This window comes from Capricornis sumatraensis, chromosome 22 (assembly GCF_032405125.1).
Source record: "Capricornis sumatraensis isolate serow.1 chromosome 22, serow.2, whole genome shotgun sequence".
Taxonomy (NCBI): domain Eukaryota; kingdom Metazoa; phylum Chordata; class Mammalia; order Artiodactyla; family Bovidae; genus Capricornis; species Capricornis sumatraensis.
The window spans coordinates 8,107,355-8,134,052 of NC_091090.1; the positions used below are offsets into that span (position 1 = coordinate 8,107,355).

Below are 26,698 nucleotides of genomic sequence, written 5' to 3' on the forward strand. Positions count from 1 at the left end.
AAGAATTGATGCTTTTGAACTGTGGTGTTGGAGAAGACTCTTGATAGTCCCTTGGACCACCACGACATCCAACCAGTCCATTCTGAATGAGATCAGCCCTGGGATTTCTTTGGAAGGAATGCTGCTAAAGCTGAAACTCCAGTACTTTGGCCACCTCATGCAAAGATTTGGAAAAGACTCTGATGCTGGAAGAGATTGCGGGCAAGAGGAGAGGGGGACGACACAGGATGAGATGGCTGGATGGCATCACCAACTCGATGGACGTGAGTTTGAGTGAACTTTGGGCGTTGGTGATGGACAGGCAGGCCTGGAGTGCTGCAATTCATGGGGTTGCAAAGAGTCAGACATGACTGAGTGACTGAACTGAACTGAACTGACTGAACCTGTGTAATGAGACATTTACAGCAGTTTTATTCATAACCTTAGAAGCAACCAAGCACCTTCAATAGGTAAATGGATAACTGTATATATCCAGATGATGGAGTATTATTCACTGCTAAAAAGAAATACTCAGTGGAAGGACTGATGCTGAAGCTCCAATACTTTGGCTACCTGATGCAAAAAGCTGACTCATTAGAAAAGACACTGATCCTGGGAAAGACTGAAGGCCAGAGGAGAAGGGGACGACAGAGGACAATGGCCTCAGCATCACTGGTTGGATGGCATCACTGACTCAATGGACATGAGTTTGAACAAGCTCCAGGAGACGGTGAAGGACAGGGAAGCCTGGCGTGCTACAGTCCATGGGGTTACAAACAGTCGAACATAACTGAGCGACTGAACAACAAAAAGGAAATGAGCTACCAAATCTTTAAAAGACATGGAAGAACACCTAAATACATATTCCTAAATGAAAGTAGCCAATCTGGAAACACTACATACTGTATGGTTCCAACTATACGGCATCCTGGAAAAGGCAAATCTATAGTGACAATTAAAAAAAAAAAAAAAATCAGTGGTTGCCGGGGGAACAGCAGAAGGAGGGATGAACTGGTAGAGTACAGAGGATTTTTAGGGTAGAAAATCTATTCAGCGTATACAGGTAGGTATCTTACTACATTTGTTCAAACTCATAGAATGTGTAACTCCAAGAGTTAACCCTAATGTAAACGATGGACTTTGGGTGATAATGTGTCAACAGGCTCACTGATTATTCCAGATGTACCACTATGTTGGGGGAAGTTGACAGTGAGGGAAGCTATACATTGTGGACAGAGGTATATGGGAAGTCTCCTCCTCTTTTCTTGCTGTGAATCTAAAATAAAAGTTTTCTTAAAAAATAAACTCTATTAAAAATGTTTTCTACCAGAAAGATTGGTTTAGTAAGATATTAATTACACACGTACAAACCAAAGTTTATCTAAAGTGGGATTGAGCTGCATCAAGCAAACCAAGGAGTGGGTGTGATTCCGTAGGCACACAGGAGTTCCACTGAAGTGAACACATATAACAAGACTGACTGGGGTTTCTGTGAAGGCTGCATTTCTGCAATAAAGAGTGTTCACAGGATCACTCTGGTTGGGAGTCATCCCAATGGCCATATCACTGCACCAGATAGTAGGTGGCATCCTACCAACTTCAAAATGTCCTTTTACAAGTCAGAGGACAATGCAAGGGGTGTGGGCTGGATCTCTGGTCAGAGAGCTAAAATCCCACAGGCCTCATGACCAAAAGCCCAAAACATAAACAACAGAAGCAATACTGTAACAAATTCAACAAAGACTATAAAAATGGTCCACATTAAAAAAATCTTTCAAAAAAGCAAGCAAGCAGAAAAGCAGATCTGGGAGATACTCTGTTAGGAGTAGATGAAAAGAAATGCTAGCTAGAGAAAGGAAGAACTTCAACTTTGAAATCTTTGCATTTAAAAATGATAAAACCAAAGTACTTTAAACAAAAATGTTTTCTCTTAAAGGGTAAAGAAACAGACCATGTGCAGCAGGGTGATATTCACTTGATACTTTTCTACCACAAACTTGGGTTTGGGGATCAACGTTGTTGGTTAAAGCCACGCATGAATGGGTTATCTACGAACACCCACTCTCTCCGGAAAGCCAAGTCCCAGGGATCTCCGTGGTTAGTGATCCAAGATGAGAGCTGGCCTCAGATCTCACTTAATCCCACAACAGAGGGAATGCTGATATTAAAATGCATGCTAGGAAATTCACCGATTAGGTCAGAGAAGGCCTTATTTGGGACAGAAGTTTTAACAGGTAATCCAAAGGTTCAATAGGTTCAGAAATAAGTTTTAAATAATCAGAACTCAGGAGGGAGAAACTTACTGCAGGCCACCTTGTTGGTGACCCAACCGCAGAACCCAAGCTTCAGGATCATCAGGCACACGGGCAGAAATTGAATTAGTTTTAGGCTAGATGAAAATGTCTTAAAGGTTTCCTGTAGAACTAAGATGAATAGGGACTAATATACTCTTCAGTTTGGGAATTTCCACCATTCCATTAGTGCCACAATGCTTGGAATTTAAGGTGAACTCACAAAATTCCAGGACTCTTCCTAGGCTAGATTTGGCATTCTCCTCAAAATCCTATAGTCTAAAGAAGTGTTTAGGCCCTTGGAGATTTTTCTAAGATAGGTCAGACTTTCAGATATGTAACTTCTCAAACTAGAACTGGAACTGGCTCTGGTAAGAACAATGTGCTTCATGTTTCATTTAGAAAGTTATTCACAGCTGTAGATTCTCTTCTTGAAGCACTTGCTGTGATTACCCTGGATTAACTTCTGTATTAAATACTACTACAAAGTAACACTGGAGAAGGCAATGGCACCCCACTCCAGTACTCTTGCCTGGAAAATCCCATGGACGGAGGAGCCTGGTGGGCTGTGGTCCATGGGGTCACTAAGAGTCGGATACGACTGAGTGACTTCACTTTCACTTTTCACTTTCATGCATTGGAGAAGGAAACGGCAACCCATTCCAGTGTTCTTGCCTGGAGAATCCTAGGGACGGGGGACCCTGGTGGGCTGCCGTCTATAGGGTCGCAGAGTCGGACACACCTGAAGCGACTTAGCAGCAGCAGCAGCACAGAGTAACATTGGAGTCCACAATGATAGCAAATTATCAGCAAGAAAGTGTATCCATTGTGTTATTTGCAGGGAGATGCACAGGAAAGAAAAGTCCTATGAAATATACTGGGGAGGGAGGGTCTCTACATGCTCATATATAAATATATATATTTTTGGCTGTGCCACATGGCACACAGGATCTGTTTCTAGGGATTGAACCTGTGCCCCTGAAGTGGTAGCGGGGCATCTTAACCACTGGACCACCAGGAAAGTCCCTGTTTGTCAATACCTTACATCTGAGTCAGTTTTTCTTCCATACCTACCCCGTCCCACTGGGGAAGCTGTGTAGGGTCCTAACAGAATTAAGAAAGTTTCAACACCAGAAAAAGCAGATTCTAGTTAGTCCCTATGAAAAATTTTTTTAAAGTAAAATGGTTTTAAGTGAGAACCAGAGGTATGATTCCAATGACATAGTCTGACATACAAATCCGTGGAGGAGCTGGAAGGTTACAGAATGAGGACCACACCGAGGAAGGAAGAAAGACTGCTGCAGAGCCTCGGAAGCCAGGTTCCCGTGGCCTGCCCCTGCAGCCCGTCGACATTCACCCCTGGACACTAGGAGATCTCTCACACACAAAGCAAATCTGAGTTGTGTCCTAGAAATGGCAGCAGACTAAGGATACTGGTTAAATCTGAGTGCACATATCCACAAAAGATAAGCCTATACAGGAGACAGTAAGCAAGAATTCTTCTGCTCTAAAGGATAATGTTTATCTTTTAATGGAGTTTGGTAGTTACCATCAAAATTCCAAGTCTAAAAACATACAGCCTGGGCAGGACAGGAGGAAGGCTTTCTCCTGACATCTGATCTGCAGTAGTGGGGTTCAGTGGTGGGTGTCCTAACTCGGGCAAGAGCGAGGGAGGGAGCAAAGCCTGACAGCGGGGTCCCTCATTCTGCCACGTCCCTCCTCTCTCTTCTGGCTAACAGAGTACAGGGGCTTCCCAGGTGCCACAGTGGTAAAGGGGCTGCCTGTCAGTGCAAGAGGTGCAAGAGACACAGGGTGGTCCCCGGGCCAGGAAGGTACCCTGGAGTAGGAAACGGCAATCTGCTCCAGTATTCTTGCCTAAAAAATTCCATGGACAGAGAAGCTTGGTAAGCTACAGTCTGTGCGGTCACAAAGAGCTGGACAGGACTGAGCACATTTTGTCAAGTAAGGGCATTTTCAAAAGGGAACTAGTATCAATTTGTGTCTTTATTTTATAAGAATGAAGACACAAATTCAAGCTAATACTTCAAAACCTCCCTCAGAAGTCTCCTTACTGAATAAACTTAACCTTGTGAAAAACTAGCTACACTGTCCTGATCTTTCTTTTTGCTACAGATGAATACACTGCTTCAAACTTGAAATCAGTTCAAATGAACTTGAAATCAGTTCTGACCATGAACTCATAACTTTTATGAACTTAGCTCATAAAAGATCATCATGTCCAATGAGAATTCCAAAATTTAGGCAAAAATTTTACCGAAGAAATTAATACTTTCATATACTAATCAGTTTAATGAGCTAACAAAAATTTCCTGGTAACTTAAAATTTCTAGCGTTGCTATGAAACTGTGACCTGCTATATGAACCGCAAAACCATTAACCATGCGAATGACGCGGCACAATAATCCCACCTAGAAGCTCTAACATACATGTTCAATGTCTTTCTTATCACCTGTATTTGTTTTAAAATGAAAACGATCCTATTTTTGGTAAAAATACTTAGAAGCAACCAAATCTAGAAAGCTAAAAATCAAAATGTTAACAGTATTTATTTCTGTCTAGAGGGACTTTTTCCTTTTCTAAACTGTTTTCAAATATTTCTACATCAGAATATGCAATAAAACTGTTAACGTAATGAACAACAAAAAGTGTTGAAGACTGCAACCTTCTGTTTGGAAATGCAATGCATGCATGCATGCATGCAAAGTCGTTTCAGTCGTGTCCGACTCTGTGCGACCCTATGGACAGCAGCCCACCAGGATCCTCTCCACGGGATTCTCTAGGCAAGAATACTGGAGTGGGTGGCCATTTCCTTCCCCAGGGGAAATGCAATGGATTTGGTTTAGATCACTACTTTTTACCTTTTAAAAATATAAGTTTAACATCTATCCTTCACAAAAGCAGGTGGAAATTTTGTCTCTAAAAGGAACATAATCTTCTTAGTAAATTGTATTTAACTTTTCCCCTCCAGGTTTCTTTTCGTCTCTAGAAGTACAATGACTGCATTACATTATTGCCCAAACATAACAGAAACACATTAATCAGGAATTAGGGCGAGTCATTCTCAGTTCAACAGGCTGAACAGAATTCCTCAAACAATGCCTTACTTCACACAAACTCCAATTTCAAAGCCTGCTTCTCATTGATCAATCCTTCAAAGTTTGGGTCCATGGTTTGGTCTCATGAGCTTTATACTCCCAGACTAAGTTCTGTTTACCAGAATCCCCTTGTACCTAGCTTGTACCTGAAGCTATACTCCCAAATAACATCTTGAAAAGCAACAATTTTTCTCAAGAATGTTATATTCAAATACAGAGCAGAAGAAATAAACACAGCAAAGCAGTACAATATTTATTTACCAACTCCAGCAGCAAAGCTTTAAACCCAAGAAACAATCCTGTTGTACAAAGCAACTTCCTTCCCACCCCCAAACTACTGTTTACAAAGTACATGGAACATACGCCTTATATGAACAAGTTTTAAAACACATACAGATACACCATATTCTGTAAAGTACTACTTGGTGAAGAAGGCCGTACTATCAAACCGGTTCAATAAGCTTCTTCCTACCTTGTCTTTTGGTTAATCACCAGTATCTGTATTTATAAAATTCCCCTCCCAGGAAGAATGACTGATTCTCTTTTGATACAGGACCCACCCCCCAAACCCCCCAAAACCACCGCGGAACTTAGGAGAGTTTTTAAGCATCTCCCACTATGAAGTTGTAACAAAGCAAAAGGGAGTTAACAGTGCTTCAGTCCTGAGGGCCACTGCTCTACCTCTGGTGCTCTACTGAAAAGGAAGAACTGAGGAGAGGAGAGAAAAGGTCAAAGAGGCAACCAGAACAAGCAAAGAAATCCAAAGCAGAGGAAAAGACAGAAAGGAAGCTGACAGAGCGTCCTCCAGCTACTGCTGGAGACGCCACGGGCACAGGGCTCAGCCCCTGCTTCAACACAAGACCTCGAACCGCCAGCGAAGCTACATTCTGAACAAGTGCACTCCCTCCCCAAGCGCACCCTCAGGCCATCTGCAGGCCAGGGCACAGGGAGCGAGCCACACGGGGGCTGCAGCCCGCAGCTGGCCCCGCAGGCGCCAGCCAGCATGGACAGGGCGGCCTCCCCAGGGGCAGCTCCCGGCTCATCCCCGTCGCCGCTCGCCGTCAGCGACGGAGCCCTCGTGGGCGAGTGCTGCACTGTCTGAGAGCCTCCCTTCGGCTCAGTCTAAGGGAGAAAAGGAATTAAATGTCCATAGTGACAAACTTCCTGACAGACTACCTCGATGACCTTATTAAGTAACAGCTATACATGTTAGTACACTTTGAACACGTAAGAACCAATACATTCTCATGGGGAATTTATCCTTTCTTCAACCCGATCTCAACTGTGCCCAATAAGGCGGTTCTCCGCGGTTCTGAAAGCAGAGACGCCGTGTGCCCCGCACTGCGCCCACAACGGGCGCCTTCACCTGACGCCTGGCTCCTGCTCCTCCACTGGCCCCACTCACTCTTCTCTAGTCACATTCCAGCCTCAGCTCGAGCATCTGGTAAAGAAAAGCTTCCTTGGGCCCTCCAGACAGCCCTCTCTTTTGCCCCAGTCTCACCACAGGCACTCCTCTAACAGGACAATTACATTGTGTTGGCATTTCCTTCTCTTCTGAAGAGAATATACCATTTCTTATTAATTCACAGTATCCACAGACCTTCCTCAGGGTCTGCCTGCATATAACAGGTATTGAAGATGTTTACAAATAAAAAGATTGTTTCCATCAGAGACACAAAAAGACAAAATACCATTCATCAAAAATTATATACATATACATACACATCCTCGCTCTTCACTCTACATTCTTTTTAATTTTTTTCTTATTGTCGATTATGTCATTTCTTAGCTTGCACTTATGAGACTGTTTTACTTTAAATACATCTCTCAATACCTTAATCCATTGTTGGACTTGTATAATATGCAGCTTAATATTTCAGCCTTAAAAAACTATAAAGAGGGACGCATGATGTGATGACATGAACTATTACATACTATTAAATACACCTTCAAGAGAATCTGTATCAATACTATCCCACGGTTATGAGAAATCTATAAATGTTGGCAAAAACACTAAAGAAACGCAATTGGTATCAGGCTGTGAAGTTTCCGAAGTACTTCTAGGCATGATTATCTCATTTGAGAGTAGGAAATCTGAGTCTCAGAGAATAAGTGACTTACTAATATTCACACCAAGGTCTCTGGACTTCAAACACTACGTGCCTAACATCATTCCACCATCTTTCATTAAGCCAATATCCTCAAGACACTAGTTTTTAAAAAATTTAAGTGTGTGTCTGAGACAAAATGAGTATAACAAATTAAAAAGGTACAACAAAGAAAAAAACAGAACCATGGTGGAGATGATCAGTGCTGACAATGAATAGGCTACAAATAAGGAATCCACGAAACAGAAGACAACACATTCAGAACAATCTCAGCAAAACCTCAGTGTGAGCATGACTGTCCACTATGACCAAGGTTTCTGATTACGTAAATGAAATAACCAGGAATTAGTTAATGAAGACATCAAGTTATAAGGGATGACAGTACAGCCATAAACACAAAATCCAGGGAAGGAGAAGGCTAGTTGTTTGACAAATTAGCTTCTCAGGGAGGTTAAGACTTAAAGTGGTGCTCTGAAAACCGACGGAGGCCACCGAGCACAATGCTGAGTAGAGACTTTAAGAACAGAACAGAAGCGAGAAGCTCAGCTCCTCCACCTGAGCAAGCTGTTTACCGTTCAGTTCCCCTTTCTCACCTGCAAAATAAGGGTGCATTTCTGCCTCAAGAGTCCCCCGTGGCCAGCACAGTGCCTAGTACACAGAAGCTCTGCTGAACGAGGTTTCCCCTCTACTTCCTTCCCAGGCAGGGAGACAACACTTTAGACCCAATACTATCAAGGGGCTTCCAACATCTGTCAAATACTTTTGTCAAAAGTTAAAGAAAATAGGAGTTGATATAAGCCATTAGACAAAGCAACATACATCCAGCTGTGCTAATAATCTAAATGAGACTAATCACAAATTATCTGTGTTCTACCCAAGGCAGAAGGGAATGGGCTACATACTTGAAAGCAAGAAGCTTATTGTGATTAAATGTTTGTTTTTTTAATGGAACTGAAAATTTAAAACTGTGTTTAGTGACTTGGAAAATGTCTTTTTCCCCATCACCCACACCACTGTTGCCTCACTAAATAAAAGCAGTATAGATAAATGGATCAAACATGACTCTTCTAGCACGTCAAGGAAGTGTGAAACACAGGCATTACAGATAAGAGCAAGAGTTAACAAGAGGTCTAACTGTAGCCCTTAAAACTGAATGCTGTGATAGAGCCACTTTTATGGGTAATGAAAGAAAACAGAAAGCACAGGATAGCTCATGGGAAAAAAACAGCTATGAAATTCTTACAAAGGGACCATCAACAGAACCTAGAAGATAACACTTGAAGCATTTAAGGTCAAAGAATTTTTTTTTAATTACCAGATAAAATGTGTTTACAATAACTTCCACCAAGAAACATACTATGCAGGAATATTAGAAAACACAATGCAACTTGAGAGATCTCCAAAGTCCTAAAAAAAACTACAGACAACCTGAGAACTCTTACTGAATTGACAAGGCATCAGAAAATCCAACAGATCACTTGAAATAGACAGTTACCATGACAAAACCAGTACAGCGTTTACGACCTAGAGAAAACTGATTAAGATATGGTATTAAATATGTCAGGGCTTCCCTACTGGTTCAGCGGTAAAGAATCCACCTGCCAATGTAGGAGTCTCAGGTTTACCCATGGGTTGGGAACATCCCCTGGAGAAGGAAATGGCCCAGACAGAGGAGCCTGGACAGAAGATCCCAATGGACAGAGGAGCCTGGCAGGCTACAGTCCATGGGGCTGCAAAGAGTCAGACACTTGGTGACTCAACACACACACACACAGTACATGTGAGAGGGGTACTATAAGTTCATGGTGATAAACTTAAAATTTCTGTTAAGAGAGAAAAGATGCAACTGACCACAAATTACATATAGCAATTCATGTGTGTGAAGACTATACAAAAATGAGAAAATAGTACTATCAGGAAAAAAGAAGGCATTAAAAACTGAGGAAATCCAATAGCCAAAGAGTAGGATGACACTGAATTGGCTACTTTTATTTTTTTAAGAAAAGGACATTTTTAAGAGAGAACTAGAAAACCTCTTAAAATAATGCTGAAGGCATTGCATTTAATCATATAAAACCACATGAAAATCCTGGTTAGTATAGACTGGCAGAATAAAAAATATAATCTACATCAAGAGATTAAGGAAGATAAGACATGCTTTTAAGAAGAGGTTTACATAAAGAGGAAGAAAAGATCAATACAAAGAATAACTGAGATGCTAACATCAAAAGGACATGTTTGGCCTGTGATCACTTCCCAATATATCACACCAGAAACTCAAATAATCTCCAGTAATATCTCAATAGCACCAAACACTGCTACAAAAAAGGTTTTCATTCCTATAAAGTCAAGCAGATGAAAAGAAAAGTAGTACAAAAATACCACCCCACTAATCAATACTAGAAAAAAAGACTTAATAAAACAATATTCTCAGCACTCATCCAGGAACAGAAATTCCACATCATATTTTTACAGTTTACAAAACTAGTTCTATCTGGAAAAACAACTAAGTGGGTAATGACAGGCAGGAGAGGCATATACTTATCTGACAGTCAATTATGGGACTAGCCACTAAAAATGGCGAATTTCAAAAGATAAGGAAACCTGAACAGTGCAAGTCTCAGCAAAACATGCCTCACGCCATTAAAAAAAAAAGTTTTCAGTTATTGCAGTCTTTAAACTATTTCTGCAAAGATCTAATCCTTAATTTCTAACCTTCACCAGAATCCCAGTCAATTAAGTGTATCCTCAAGAATACTGAATGTGGCATTTAATTTTTGTTCATCCATGTCATTTAATTCTGTATCCAAGTTTATAGCTAAAAGAGATTCTGGACTGTGCTGATTCCAACCTCCTGTTTACAGTACCTGAGAGGTTATCCTGGATGGAGCAGGCCTTTAAGGACATTATCAATCAGGACACTTAGGCATCATTCAGTAAATTAGTATAATGGTAATGTAACGTAATGTAATATACTAAATAGTACCCAAGTAGCCTGAGTTTATGCTCTCCTCAAAATGTCATTTTGAGAGCTAGGTAAATAAATGTAATTATACATAAAGAAACTGTCACACAGTAAATAATAATAAGTTTAAATGCAATTACACTGATAAGCTGTCACACAGTCTGAAAAAAAAAGACAGTGTCAACAAATATACTATAGTTTCCAAATATCTTTGTTTCTTATTACCAAGTAACACACCCACTTACAAATGAGCTGTGTTACTATGGCTATGAACAAGGTTAGACATAAGACAAATGCTTCAATCAGAAACAGAAAAGAAAGCTGCCTCAGTGCCCAGAAAACTGAGCCAATCACTAGTAACTAAAATAGCTACCACTAAGTTATTTAAATAAAGGCGGGGGGACATACTCTACAAGTCCTTCTGAAATGCATCAACAGTGCTGTAATGAAAATAAAGTAACATTCAGAAGGAGAGTACCCTTAGATAGTGCAATTGTACAGATGAGACATAAACTACAAGATAAAAAAATCACTATACAGAATTCACATAAATATCACCAGCAACATATGCAAGACATTAAAATGTTGTTTTAAACAATAGTGTAAAATTTAAAAAGGCACTTCATATAACAATGAATGGAAACAGTATTTCTGTGTACACACAGTAAACACAAGAAATCTTAGTTTCCACATACATTTTACATCTAGTCAAACAATAACGTTTTAAAGAAGGATCATTAGATGCATCCCTTTTAGGAACACCACATCACTCAACCTGTGATGATTACGAAGCCTCCTAGAAAACCCAGCGACGTTCAAATATCAGAGGCTGGCCTGATGGAGGATCTTGGCTTTGCACACGGCAGACGTGACCTGAAAACCTGTTATCTGACTAATTACGAGTTCCAAATACTATTGCGACTGTTTCCCTAGACCAAGTCCCCATTTTTAGTTTTATAACACCATCATTCAAGTATGCCAGAGGAGGACTTTAAAATAGCAATAATAAAAAAACAGGTCAAGGATTTGCTTCTTCTGCAGTCAATCGCATCACCTACAACCACACCTGCTCCCACTCTACTGCGCTCTGCTCCATCCCCACGCAATGGCTGCACCCTTCAGAAGTCAGCTACCTGACCACTAATTTGATGATTTCTCAATACTTTTTCATTAGCGAAGACCTATGGAGGTCCTTGGGCATATGAATCAGAGAGTGGGAAAGAAATGCTACTTATCTTGTTGCTATGGAGCACCAAACATAACGCAGAAGGAAGACAAAAGAAATGCTGCTCTATGAGCAGCAGGGAAAGGAGGAATACCCCAGAGTGAACAGTTAACTCTACTCCAAGGTACACTTAAACTGGGTACAATGGTAAATTTTACATTGTGTCCTTTATTAAACACCATTAAAAGTAAAAAGTTTCAAAGGAAGAGCAGGTTAGGTGAAAATGCCAGAGCAGTCTGAGAGTCAGGTCTTCAAGCACCATTAATTCTGGTTTGAATTTTGAAAAATTAAGAGTTCTCAAAAATCATCAAATTTGTGACCCAGCACCTAATTCAGGGAAGGGATGGAGAGAAATGGAGAAGTGGGAGCAGTGTGAAGAAGCCTCAGCTAACTGGGAATACCTCGGGCAGCCATCCCGGAGTGTCAAGGTCTCTCTCTCTCTCTCAAGTTCCCATGGCTATCCTTTCACAGAAGAAACTAGAAGGTCATGGCAAGGGCACGTGAGGCCGCTGAGCTAGTGGGCCAAATATCGTGACCTATTATCATCTTCGTGTGATTTCTTAGGCCTTTGGTTCTTTCAGCCAGTTATCAGTGCTCTTCTAGGGTTCAGTTTGAAAGACAGCTTCTTTGAGCATGGGCCTCAAACAGCGTTAGTAAAACTTGGTGAAAAGTACAGAAAAATTAAAGGTAAATGTTAACTCTAGATATGCCCTGACCAAATTTGCCAAGAGGAGACTATCAAGACTGCAACTTAAGCTTCATCTACCAATAGGACAAACAGAATCAATTATAAATTATCCCTGAAATTATCTAACAAAATAAAGTAGCTTCCAAGTAGGGATATATGCATCTTTGACTGCTACAGCACACACAAGGAAAGGAAGAAAAAGCAGACAAAAAGTGTGCTGAAGGTGGTTATGACGAGGAGAGAGGATGGCCTTCCAATAAGCCATTAAAAAGCGGAACACCAGGAAAACATCAGGCACCACTACGCAGGCAAGAAACAGAAACCACATAAATGCGAAAACGGTGTCAGAGTCCACAAACAGTGAACCCAAAATACTATGGTCAAGCACATGGAAAAAAATGCAGATGCTTAACAAACCAAGAAATTATAAAATTATCAGTCTGTTGATAAAATTTTTTTCTATTTGGCCAAGCAAATAATATTGGATGATGTATTCAGACCCCTCCAATTTGGCATCTTCTCCATCTCTGAAGTCACGCTGTGAAGACAAGGGTCTTAAGGGCTGGGACACCACACAGCCACTGCCTCAAGATAAAAATACTACAGGATGTTTAGCTTAGGTATCTGCTGTCAGTTCCACTCTGATGGAGCAACAGTACCTCGAAGAGCTGGGAACAAAAATATAAGTTGTCTCTCATGGTAGAGTGTGACTAGGTTAAGGGACTGAAAAACCAAGAACACATCACTTAAGTCTTGACTTCAGACTTTCAAGAAATTGTTAATGGAATCTAGAAAGGGAAGTGTGTGAAATGTACTCTTTACTACATCCACAGTTACACTCTGAATCTGAAGGATTTCTCAGTAAAATCTAGACTGATAGCATCCCTTTATTACAATCAGAGGACCAGACTGTCAGGCATGTTTGGAATTCTTGCTCTTTCAAGAGTTCAGATTTTGCATGCTGAGACGGTGTAAAATCCTTGATTTCCAGGGCACTAATATGCAGTCTCTCTCTCTTTTTTTGTATTTAGAGCTTGATGAATCATCAAGCTCAAAGTTTAGAAAGCAGTCAAGGTCACCTTGGTGAAATGTCCAGATTATCCTGCGAGAACAGCATGATCAGGTCTCACAGCTTGTTGATGCTTGACAGACTTGGGAATGACAACTGCAGGTAATTCTGTGTAGCTCTGGGTGGTGAAGACAGTTACTGTGAAAGTTTCCAAGGATATCACAGCAAAGTCTTCCTCCAGCTGGTGTCCACGGCCGATCTAGGACATCCAGCCACACCACCCGTAGGGAATGGATTTGGCAAATTTTGATTTGAATTCCAGTTCTTGACATATAGCTTCAAGGCTGATTCTGAATCTTACAGAGACTGACAGCAGTATGGACACTCGGTGAGCTGATCACCCTGATACAGAGAGATTAAAACCGATTTGCAGTTTTGTGGACAAAAAGATCTTTTGTGACGATCTGACAAATGGAAGCCTAAACTAGGAAGCGCTGATGACCTAAAAATGAATGATCTGCCTCTGGTGTTAGAGATAATGGTAGGTTATTTTCAGATCCAAAATCTGCTCGCCATCAGTTTATCAGTGAGAGTTTTCTGAGGGGGAAGAAATCTTTATATTTTTCCTTAATCATAAAAGGATTTGGATTCCTGAGGACCCACTTCTAGACTTATCTTGGACTAGAAATAATGCGTAAACCTTTGTTCAATCCAACTGAAAGTCTCTACTGCTCACTTGGCCAAGAAAGCGTGAGTCTCTGTATTATGTACTTCATTCCCAAAGTCTAGAACTCAGTGTCAGCTGTGATCATCCCAGACACGTGTTCAGTGTCCTGTGGGGGAGGGGGCATCGTGCATGGCTGCACGGCAGACCGTGAATGGGTCACTAATTCTTGTACCCATGGCGTTCCGGAGAGTCTGCCCTTTTTCTGTGTCTATAGGGGTGGTTGCGAGGTCTGTACCAGTCCCCTCGGGAGTACCCACGACTGTGGCAATGTGCTTTCTGGTCGTGACTATAGAAGTATCGATGCTGGCTATAGTATTTACTGTGGTCTTTATAGTCATTTTCTTTCACACTGTTTTCTTCTGCAACAACAGCATTCACATCTTGTCCAAAGAGGCAAGTACCATCAAAGGGCAAGTGTGAGATCTTCTCCTGGGTCTTTTTTGTGAGGGATGTGAGCCGAAGCCAAGCCTGCCTTCTGTAGTCTATTGCCATCGCCATAACTCTGACCACAGAGTCCATTATGTCCCTGGTAGTACACAGCTGCCAGAGGCCTGCATCCATGCCATCAGATATGATACATCTTGCCTTTCCACGATCAAACTCGGGGTCATGGACCAGGTCCTCCATGTCTTCCCAGAGTTTACGCTGATACTGCGTCATGTAGGCCATGTAGCTGGCAGCTCGGGCCGCAATGGAAGCAGCATGGTAGAACCTGCAGCCCATGACCTCCATCTCCTTTGAGGTGGAATCCAGGGGCGACGTGGTGCCTCCTCTCCTGCTGTGCTCTAGCGCTTCGACGATGGGGCCTCCTGCTGGGGGATTTGGCTGGAAAGGAGAGGTATCCTTAGCCACAGGATACACCCTGTGTCCCATGAAAGAAGAAGGATGGCAATCAGCAGGGTCTTTGAAAACCTCCGCAGTGGCAATTCTCAGAAGAGGATGCAACGGAGGGACCAAGCGCTTCTTGGAGGTCACACAGTCAGGCTTGCCCTCGCACGGTTCTGCTTCTGACTGCAAGGTGACTCTCTTGATAACACCTCTCTGTTCCATTCTTTTCAATAGCCCTGTGAAGCTGGACTGACTGGGGTCAGCTGGCTGCCCTTTGTCGTCGGCCGAGGGGGACTTGCACTCCGCCTCTTCTTCAACTGCAGATAAGTGCTCTTCTCTGGAGGTGGAGATGTCCCAAGGAACCGAGGAGGCCTCACCTGTGCGGGAATGATGAAATCGGAAGCAGCTCCTGGACTGCAGGTCACGTATCACTCGGGACATCTCAGCCACCTGTGTCTGGAGATAGAGGAGGGCATCCCGCCCGTGCTGGGAAGCTGGAGACTCTACGGGCAAACCCTCCTTGACCTCTGAGGAGGCCATAGACTCTTGGGGGACCAGGAGTGGAGATGGAGGCAGACTCTGGTAATTCTGTGATGGCTCAAGTGTCTCTGTCTCAGAGATCTTAATATCTGAATTACTGTGATCATTTCTCTGGGTCTCCAATGGGTTCTCAACAGAAGAAGGGTGAGAAACCATCCTTTGAGGACTGCTGGCGCAGCGCCCAGAGGAGGAGCTGCTGTCTCCACTGGGAGGAGAAGCACTGCAGCCAGAGCACATTTCTGGGCGACGACTCTCTGAGGCTGGCGCCTTAGACTCAGGCATTCTCTGGGTTATCCACGTGAACAAGAGAACCAAGGAAGAAAGAAAATATGCTTTTAATATGTTAACTTTCAAGTGCAGAGATGCATGTCCAGTAAGTAGAACTCAACTTTTTAAATTATTATAATTAACAATGAAACATACAATCCACTTCAGGTCAGCAACGGGATCACAGAAGTCAAATCCACAAGTTTCATTACCCCAAAAGCCCAATACCAACTATTGGCATTAACCTGGCACTCTATGAAAAAAGAGCAAAAACAAGCCCAGTTCAAGGGGCACCATCCTAGCCTGCTGCTTATTTCCATGTTAGAATAAGAGGTAACAAGACTGCTGATGAAAATAGTTTTTTTTTTAAATCCCACTGAACATGTGTAAGGCAACAAGCAGAAGTTAACAATGGCAGAGAGAACGTGGAAAAGTTCCACTGAAGAGAAAAAAAAATATTTCTAAAAGTCCCCCATTGCAGAGACACTTTTAGGTCCCTTTAAAAATTCTCATTCACTGACCATAAATAACGAAATTTTCCAGGTGGGCAGTTCTCCTCTACAGTTTGTAGTTTTCAGGAGCTTTGTAACCTTATTGCATCCTCACAACAACCCTGTGAGGTAGGTTATTATTCTTATGTGATAAAGAAACTAAAGTTAAAAGGCTACTGATCGAAATTCACAGAATAATAAGGAGCTAAGCGGGAACTAAAACCTAGGTATTTTGATTGTGAGTCCCAGTCCCAATCCCTTATATATCATAGGCCACCCTGAACACATAGCCAGGAGTCCTCTAATCCATCAAGGAAACAGTCCAATAATAGAAATTCGGGCTAAGACAAAAGCAAGACAAGACTGATACAAACGGCTCAGTTACTTTGGCTCTCAGAGTAAGGGAAGGATTAGTTTAAGGGTCAAACACACAGCCAAGAAAACGACAGTTCAGAGAAAACCCCAAATATTAGGGGAAGAGGCGGTTAGAGGGACGATGCCTGAATGACCCAGCAGCCTTCCCCACACTCCATTTCTAAAGGAGCTTCTCACAGCCTTTCTTCCAAACAGAATAAATTTTGTGTGGCCACGTGGTTCTGGAAGAAAAGGATCCAGTTCTATAGGGCATCTGAGGAAAGACAGGAAAGAAAAAGGGTGCCAAAGGCTTGCGGTTTTATTCCATTTCCCTTTCATCAGATACCACCTTCAAGACTTAGGATGCTCCTGTGTCATATAATACTTTCACATCCTCGCTCAAAGTAGAGGAACAAAGCTGGAAGCAGATCTTCCAGGCTAAGGACTCCCTGGACTACCTCTCAGGGCTAGTCCAACAGAAATGGGCCGTTTCCTAGAGCACAACAGCACCTAAACATTGACTTGATGACTCCCTTTAGAGGACGTCTCTGAACTATGAAAAGCAAAGAAACGCAAGTTAAATGTACTCACCTCACGTTGAGAGGTGCTGGGCTCATCATCATCACTGCTGACCAGGTCAATGTATTCTAGAACAGGTCTCAACGGTCCTTCCTAGAAAAGAACGAACAAACTAACAAATCATGCAGAGCTACTCAAGCTAAATTAGCATTTAAGGCAATCCTTTTTGTTGATGTTGGGACTGACAGGTGAGAACTCTTCTGAAGAGGAACCCTTATGGGTGGTACAAAATAATCAGAACAAATGTAGAGGAAAATCCTCAGAGTCCATGACTAATAAATAATAAAACCTGAAAGAGCCCAAGCCACGAAGGGTATCGGGACTGTGCTGACTCCTTGGGGAGAGGATTAGTAACACAGGAACAGTGCTGCAAGAACACAGATACTCTAAGCCAATGCTTTTCAGATGAGATGGGGATCTTTGACTAGAAGCTGGGCTGTATCTCAGCCCCCTGCAGTTGAGCATCAAACCTGGCTCTCCTTCATCTTTTCTTTCCATCCACTCTGACTCTACCATAGACCAAGTCTTGAACATGAAACTTAAAAGCCTAGATCTTATTCTGTAGGCAAAAGGCAATCAATAAATACTAAGATGGGAATAACATCAAGCACACAGAGAAGTATGGCAGCAAGAAAAGCAGGAGCAGGATAATTTATCAGTCCACAACATAATAATGCAAAACTAAACAGCAGAGATGGCAAAAGTAACAGAAGGGCTTTTTTTGTGGCTCAGACAGTAAAGAATCTGCCCACAATGCAGGAGATGCAGGTTCAATCCCTGGGTCGGGAAGAACCCTTGGAGAAGGAAATGGCAACCCACTCCAGTACTCTTGTCTAGAGAACTACATGGACAGAGGAGCCTGGCAGGCTATAGTCCAAGGACTCACAAAGAGTTGGACATGACTAAGCGACTATACTTTCACTTTCATGGTGCATATACAAAAGGATACAAAGGTGAGGTGGAAACAAACGCCAAAAACTAATCAACTATAAAAAACAGAAGTCAAACAATAACAAGAAGTCAGAGCTATCTCTAAGATTTCAAGCTTGAATGACTAAACAACAGTCACATAAAAGGTATACATCTGGCATATGGAGATGGAAGGCTGGCATTCTTCTGGCCATAATGGGCTGATGTACAACTGGCAGACAGAGGCAACTGGCAGACAGCTGGAAAGGCAGGCCTCTAATCTGGGTACAGGAACATTACTGAAAATGCAGAGTGGAAAGCTGCTCCCCTAGAAAATTATTAGCTCTAGAACTAAACTGGAACTATGATATTACCAAGGAGAGCAAAGACAAAGAAGAAATTCGAGGAGGTTCTTGAGGAAATGATGGAATTTTAAGATTTAAGAAGAGCTAAGTAAGTAATCAGAGATCTAGGAATAATCAGGAATGCACAAATCCAAAGAACCTAAAGACAGAGAAAACCTCAATGAAGAGGTATCAGTGCAGATGTGGCCAAAAATATTGAGCATCAAAAAAAAAAAAAAAGAGCCACAGAATTTAGCAACAAGGAGATTTTAAAATGTCTTTCAGGGAGCAACCTTCAAGAAAGCAGTGAGCATACAAGTCAGACTACAACATTAAGCAGAAAATGAGAAGCAAAGGCCAAGAGTGATTATTCTTTCAAAAAGTCTATGTTGAAAAAAAGAGAAAGGAGCACAGGGGAGATTAGGGCTGGGGAAAGATTTCTCAGGTTGGGAAAGATGGCTGTTGGGAAGCCAAAGTGATATGTTCAGTGGAAAAACTAACAGAAAAAGACCTGGGGTCAGGAGACAGAGGATAACGTCTAGGTAAAATCCTCTCTCTGAGACATGGCATCCAGTCCTACAGACAGCTTGCTTCTCTCCCAGGCTTCCATCCCTCCCCAAGCAGGAAAGCGCTTTCCCTGCAGGAGGGTGAAAGTGAAAAGTTGCTCAGTTGTGTCCAATCTTTGCAACCCCAAACACTATACAGTCCAATTCTCCAGGCCAGAATACTGGAGTGGGTAGCCTTTCCCTTCTCCAGGGGATCTTCCCAACCCAGAGATAGAATCCAGGTCTCCCGCTTTCCAGGCAGATTCTTTACCAACTAAGCCACAGAGAGGTGATTCAGCTGCTAAGATAAAACCAGACAGCAAAACTGGGCAGGGGGTCACATGATAAAGTAATCAGGATTTCTGCCTAAACCATAAAAATGGATATTTAAAAAAAGAGGGTAAGAAGAATATTCTCCTCTGGGATCACAGAGGTGAATCACCTACTTTAAGACCCAAACCTGCCACTTGTCATAAGACTGTCAAAGTCATACAGTCGAGCCAAGAAGGTAGTGGAGGAGAAAAACTATACTAGCTTGCTCTCCTCAAGAAATGTACGTCAGGAACTTGATTACATGCCCACTGAGACAGCACACCAAGAAAGTTCCTGAGCTACCAGAAACCAGGAACACCCAGAGGCTGGGGCAGAGCTTCCACAAAGGGAAAGCAGGTAGAGAAAAAAGGGAGATGACAGGCTAACAGGGCACAAAGCACAATGGGATACACAGAAAACACCACCATCGGGACAATGGCCACAAATGATGAAAAAGTAGCTGCAGAAACAGAAAGAAAGGCAGGAATAAGGAGAGATCAGAGCAGCAGGAATAAGGAGAGAGCAGAGCAGCAGAAATGGCCCCACTGGGGTCAGCCACAATGCTGATGCAAGCCCACTCCTGAACTACTCAACGATAACGACTTAGGATTCCCAGCAGAATAAACAATCAGGATTGAGGCCCATAAATGAGAAAAAGCAGGGGTCATTTATTCATTCACTCAAAGAGTGTTACAGAGTTGTAAGTGACAGACGGGTAGAAGAAGACAGCATGTGTCTGAGACCCCAAAAGGAAGAGGCTGAGCGGAAGAAACAGAAGGTAACTATCCCAAAGGAAAATACTACTTACAAACACTCTACACTCCAGCTAATTTTTACAGTGGATATGGACAAGCTTCCATCATAATGAACCTAAGGAATCAAAACCCTTTGGCACTCCATTTATTTTCACTCTAATGGGGAACATCTGTCACTGAGCCTCATACAGGCAATGGTGCTAAACTTTTCACTTGCACTGTTCCATTCAATCCCCCACTACTTGGGTTTTACACCATGTAACAAAGGAGAAAACTAAGTGAGGCCCCCCTGATTCTGTAATCACAACGCTGGCTGTGTGGCCACACCAACTCTGAGCCAGTCCAAAGTATACACGCTACTTTTAAATCAATACTTATTTCCTAAGCTTCTAAGATAAGCTACTTTCGCCTTTAATATGAGCAAAAAGACTATCTGCTCTTGTTCCCAACTCTGAATAACTCATAAAACTGACCAAAAGATAAGTTATTAATTCTCCCCAAACAGTAATGTTTATAATACCAATATTAAGAAAAGGTAATTTCTTATTATGTTTACAATGTCTGCTTATATCAGAAAGTATAAACGTGTGTGGTTCTCCAATCACAAGGTATTTTTTTTCTTAAATTTGTTCCATCTATCAACTCTTTCCCGACAATACAGTAACAAAGTCAAAGAATTCTATTCCAAGGCCAAACAATTTAGGGGCAGGAGCACAGGCAGAAGCAAAACAGTTGAGGAACATGGTTTAATATTCTAAGGTTTAAAAAATATTTTTAAAGAAATAAAAAGCTTTCATCCTTAATTTCTTTTCTATTTCTTTAATTTTGTACCTGTATGAGATGATGTTGCTAGTTAGTCGCTAAGTCCTGTCCAACTCGTTTGCAACCCCCTGACTGTAGCCCACAAGACTCCTCTGCCCATGGGATTTCCCAGGCAAGAATACTGGAGTGAGTTGCCATTTCCTTCTCCAAAAAAGCTTTCATCTTGTTAATTAGAAAACTGATTCTCATACAGTGCCAACACCAACTACCTACTAACTGAAAAGTGACATCAACATACTAAAATACAGTCTACAGAAAAGGCAGACAGTCTACTTCAGTCTAAAACAAACAACATGAATTTAAGCACAGATGCAAAAATCTAATCTGAAACCCTAAATACCTGATATATTTTCCCACACAAAGGAAAGTTCCAGACGTAATGAACTTCTACAGTCCTGCCTGATTCAAACATTTCAAATGATTCCCAAATGCCTACTTTAATTCAAATTTAGTCCACAATTCAAAATCTATACTATCTGTCCCACTGCCCCTCTCCCATTAAAAAAAAAAAAAATTTATCCTCCAGAACTAAGCATAATTGTTTTCTCATTTTGATGACTTGTTTCATCTCAAAATACCCTTTTAAACACATACAAACACAAAATGCTCCCTGTGCAAAAGTAACAAACTGAAAATCATGTCTTTTTTTAATAGCACACTGTCTTTTTTGCACCATGTACTTTTTATAAAAGAACTCTCTCCTACAACTATTTACAAAGTCCTCCTCCCTATCTCATCTCTCACACTGAAACATTGACACTTATGAGTAGGATTTATTTCCAGTTAATCTCTGCAGCTCTAAAGTACTTCATTCAGGACTTGACATATTACGAGCTTCAACATTTATTGAGCTAGTTACAACCCCAAGACACTCAGCCAAAAACCACCCTCACTATTTGTCCAAGACCCCTTGAAATAATTTATGAAAATATACCTGGGTTTTCTTCCCTATTTCCACATGTTCAATGATTCCACATTATACCAATCATCTTGGCTGAAGCCTAAACCTCACATGCTGTTACCAACATTGTAACAGGCTGCCTCAGCAGTTCTGATACCTTCTTATTTAAAGTATATCTTTTATCTGTGAAAGATCATGTCATCAGCCCTAAGTTAACATGGTTCTCTGGGAGAAAATTAACTAACATATCTGCAGTTTCAAAGGATGCAGAGAATAAAGATGATGGCTGAAAAAGGGAAAGGAAATATCACTAAATTAGAGAGAAAATTAGAGTAAAAAACCTAAATGAAAAGTGTGTATGGTAACATCTGGGCTTCCCTCATAGCTCAGTTGGTAAAGAATCTGCCTGCAATGCAAGAGACCGGGGTTCGATCCCTGGGTCAGGAAGATCCCTGGAGAAGGAAATGGCAACCCACTCCAGTAGTCCTGTCTAGAGAATCCCACAGACAGAAGAGCCTGGCAGGCTACAGTCAACGGGGTAGCAAGAGTCCAAGAGTCGGACACGACTTAGCGACTAAACCACCACCTTATGATAACATTCTGTCTCCTGAGTTAAGGGCTGTTTACACAGGTGTGCTGGCTCTGAAAAAATCAGAGGGTACAGTTACGAACTGTGCAATTCTCTGTATGTGTATTTCAATAAAATTTAAATGAAAGGGCTCATTTTTGCACCTCCACATCTATAGCCTTCCTCTCCTTCAGCATGCTAAGTTTAGTTTTGAACTCTGCATTTTCCAAACCCCCAAAGACTACTGTGCTACTAGGCGGACACACACGGATTAAAGATGGGAGAGTTAGACAAAGAATGAACTGATAAATCTAAACCAGAGTAAATCAAGAAGAAACATCACAGTGCACTTTTTGTATCTGAAAAAATCTTAAGCACAGAACTGGTCATTATCTTTATTGAACAAGCAATATCCAGAACTGTCAAATATAAGATTGGGTTACAGAGTGAAGTAAAAGATTCTGTTTCTAACGTGTTTTTATTGTCACTGAAGTTTTATCACCAAAAAGGCAGACGGAATGTTTGTAATAGGTTTCTTCTGGTACTGTAATTGCATTAATACATGTAAGTCACTTCTCCATTTGGAACTAGCAAACCTTTGAACTTATATTTGGAAAGAGAGATGAATACAAAATGTATCAGCTTGAACACAATTACATTGGTTGTATATTTTCTATTCTGGATACAAAGATAAAACAGATCCTCTACATTTAAAGTAATACTTAAAAGAATATTCAACTTCAGAGTAACACAAGCTTATAGTAGGTACTAACAAGCTACAATTCTCCATTCAACCGAGTACCTATATATATATATATATATATATATATATATATATATATATATATATTTAAATCTTATTTTTGTAGAGTCCATCTGTGACTCTCAAAGTAAGCCCTATAGTTCATGAGGAAGTGTGTCCCTCTTTAATTTCCACAAAATGCCAAAGTAAATATTCTCCATTCATAAATTTTGCCATATTCAGGGAGAACCTGAAACATTTATCCTAAAGAGCCAAACAAACTTCAGAGTTCAATTTCTTCTACCACCATCCCCCAAAACTTAAAAAATTTAAAATGAAAAGGACAGCATACCACATAGATGGGCAAAGGCAAAAAAAAAGCCAAGAAATGGTCTTGTGAAAGACTCCTAAACAAACCCACTGAAACACAACAGCAGATCATCACAATGGTCTAACGTTGGGGTACATAGAGGACACTGTTCAATAACCAATCTTTCAAAACTAAAACTGCCCAAGAACCAAAATACACAAATACACATCCGACAGGGAATTAAAGAAAAACTGCATGCATGCATGCTTAGTCGCTTCAGTCATGTCCCACTCTGCAGCCCTATGGACCATGGCCTGCCAGGCTCTTCTGTCCATGGGATTCTCCAGGCAAGAACACTGGAGTGGGTTGCCATTTCCTTCTCCAAAAGAAAGATTATATACCTTCAATAACAAAACTTCAACTAACTGCAGAATTCAAAAAGAATCCTTTACAGTACAATTCTCCAGCTAACAAGGATACTAAAATACTACTTTAAGCAGAATCTTTATGAAACTTTAACAGTTTGAGGTGGAAATTATCCCCAAATATATCACAGCACCTCCTTCGGTTATTGGAACCAATGTTTTTCTAACTGTGTTCAGAGCTTCCTATACCCCTGCACCAACATGAAGACTCCTGGGCCCTACCTACAAATTCTGATTCCATAGGTCTGGAGTGGGGAGCAGGACTCTGCACACTTCCACTCACTAATGCTTGAAAACTCTGTCAGAAGGGGATAAATACAGAAAGATACAGGATGCTCCTGTGATGCAGGCCCCTCACTGTGAACCTGGCCTGCGGGACTGTGATGTAACAGGGTGACCTCAGAGCTCAGTCAGGTCTTCAGGGCACCTGTTCCCACTCTACAGAGACACATAGGCTCTGATGCTGACCTCCTGCAGCCCGCCTCCTTCCCCATCACTAGCAGCCCCTTCTCCCTAACCTGGGGGCCATCTTTCAGAAGTTACTCTGGTCTCAATTCAAACACAGTCTTAAAGACCAGAACCCTGTGCACACCAGCGGCTCCGTGTGCAAAGGAGAGGGGGAGGCGGGATCCAGGCTCCAACAGGCCCACAGACCACAGTCTCTGCGATGGCTACACTCTCTGCCATGGCTAAGGGGGCGGCTGAGACCTCTTTCTGGGCAAAGGCTCTACTCCTGTGTCTTGCTACACAGTGTCCAGTCTAATACCCGCTCCTGTGCCCTGCTCCACAGTGTCTCGTCTGATACCCGCTCCTGCGCCCTGCTCCACGCTGTCCACTCTGATACCTGGTCCTGTGCCCTGCTCCAGTTACCACTCTGATACCCACTCCTGTGCCCTGTTCCATGGTGTCCAGTCTGATACCCACTCCTGTGCCCTGCTCCACGCTGTCCACTCTGATACCCGCTCCTGTGCCCTGCTCCACAGTGTCTCGTCTGATACCCGCTCCTGCGCCCTGCTCCACGCTGTCCACTCTGATACCTGGTCCTGTGCCCTGCTCCAGTTACCACTCTGATACCCACTCCTGTACCCTGTTCCATGGTGTCCAGTCTGATTCCCACTCCTGTGCCCTACTCCACACTGTCCAGTCGGGATGAGACGTCCACACGTTTCCTGGACGATGAGTGAACAGGCGAGGGAAATCACATCGCGGCTTGTCCTGCACAATCTCTGACTCGGAAAAACCCAAATACCGCTGCTACTTACACTCACAAACTGGATGTCATCTTCGTTTTCCTCCACGGTTGATTCGGACGCCTCAGGCCCAGCTGGAGGGATACATTCTATTATCTATAAAATAAGCCAAAACACGGTTATCCAGACAGCCACGGCTCTCAGGAGGCGATTTTTCCAAAAGGAATGAAAAGGCAGAGCTCTCGAGGAGACCGCCCGGAGACCCAGCCCCCGCGACCCGCCGGAGAACAGCGCTGGCGCTGGGGACCGCAGGCCCCCGCCGGCCCCTTCTCCCGAGGAAGGAAGCCTGCCCGCAGGGCCAACGGGCCTCGGAACCCGCGCAGCGCCCGGGCCCAGCCCCGGCCCCGGGGCCAGGCCGGGCGGCCATTGTTGCCCCCGGCCCACGCCCCTTGGCCCCCAGGCTTCGGACCCAAGGGGCATCGGCCCCCGGGCCCAGTCCACACCCTCTGAGCCCGCAGCACACCCGGCCCAGCCCGCGACTCACCTCAGACCCTGGGTCTCCCATCTCCGCTACCGCCCGCCTCCCGGCACCCACGCTGCGGTCTCCGCGGCCGCCTCCCCCGCCTGGCGGGCCGTCAGCCCCGCGCCGCCGTGACCCGCTCCCGCGTGACCGCTGAGCCGCCGACTACGCCGCCGGGCCGCCGACGCCGCGGGCGTAAAGAGATGCACGCCGCTTCCCGGGAAGAGGAGCCCGCTAGGCCCGCGACGCCCAGCCTCCCTCGCGCCGCCCTGGCTTCCCGCCCCCCCGCCGCCGCAAAGACCGCTGGGAACTGTAGTTCGGGCCAACTTCCCCCGCCGCAAGGGCTGCTGGGAAATGTAGTTCCTCCCACACATAAACCTCCCGAAGAGGCAGTGGAACAGCGCGGGGAAAAGACCCTAACCGTTGGAGGGGAAAAGATCCCTCGGCGCTCCTTGATGCTGACGTCACTGCCGCTCGCCCGGCGGAGGACTGGCTGCGTCCTGTTTCACAGGGAAGGAGAGCGACGAGGATGGAGAGCAGGGCATAGGCGTGGGTTCTGTGCGGTTGTGGAAGCGAAGCTCACTGATAAGTCTTAACCTTCGAGGCTGAGTGTTAATGCAGCACTAATTTTTCAGTAGTTTTTTCTTCGACGGGTCGGAAATCTGGCTGTTTAGCTGAAGACTAAGATCAGAATAGAAATCTGAGGGAGCCTTACCCTGATAACGTGTTCACCATGTCAGCCACCACTCAGCCTGTATTGACGCACCTGAGGAGGAAGGCTAGGGTTGACCTGAAGAAAACTGGCAAGGCTGGAGAACCCTGACTCAGTACGTCTAGGAGCCGAGGTCCGGCCAACTGTATCTTTGGGCCCTAGACCAGTGATACTATATCGAACTTTTAAAGATGTTCCTAGGTAGTAGATTAGTGAAATAGACTAGTTGACTGTTTTCCAGTGTTCACACTCAAAAAAACCTGTACAATAGTCCACTTATGTTCAGATATGTGTTCTCATTTTCTTCACTTATAGCCTTACCAAAAAGACCCACTCGAAGGTTTTGAAAAGAATTTAAGTCGGAAAATTCTTTTAAAACTTAGGCGCCTTTGTTGCCTGTCTGCATGCATGCCCAACATCTGCTTACCTGTTACTGGCAGTAATTATTGCTTAATTTTATACTTCCCGCATTTCCA

General features: G+C 43.1%; 1 protein-coding gene across 2 annotated transcripts in view; it reads right to left on the reverse strand.

Moving 5' to 3' along the window:
• The window catches only part of ZNF451 (zinc finger protein 451), a 96,650-nt gene extending 71,095 nt beyond the window's left edge, over positions 1-25,555 (reverse strand). The window contains exons 1-4 of one of the 2 annotated variants that reach the window (XM_068960662.1): positions 25,535-25,555; positions 25,063-25,146; positions 17,180-17,260; positions 14,268-15,761 (exon numbers count right to left, since the gene is read on the reverse strand). In XM_068960662.1, coding sequence (XP_068816763.1) covers positions 14,268-15,761; positions 17,180-17,260; positions 25,063-25,146; positions 25,535-25,555 — 1,680 coding nt within the window. Of the gene's footprint in view, positions 1-14,267; positions 15,762-17,179; positions 17,261-25,062; positions 25,147-25,534 lie in introns of those variants that run through there. The other variant, XM_068960661.1, reaches the window with a different exon arrangement.
• Positions 25,556-26,698: the final 1,143 nt, after the last annotated feature.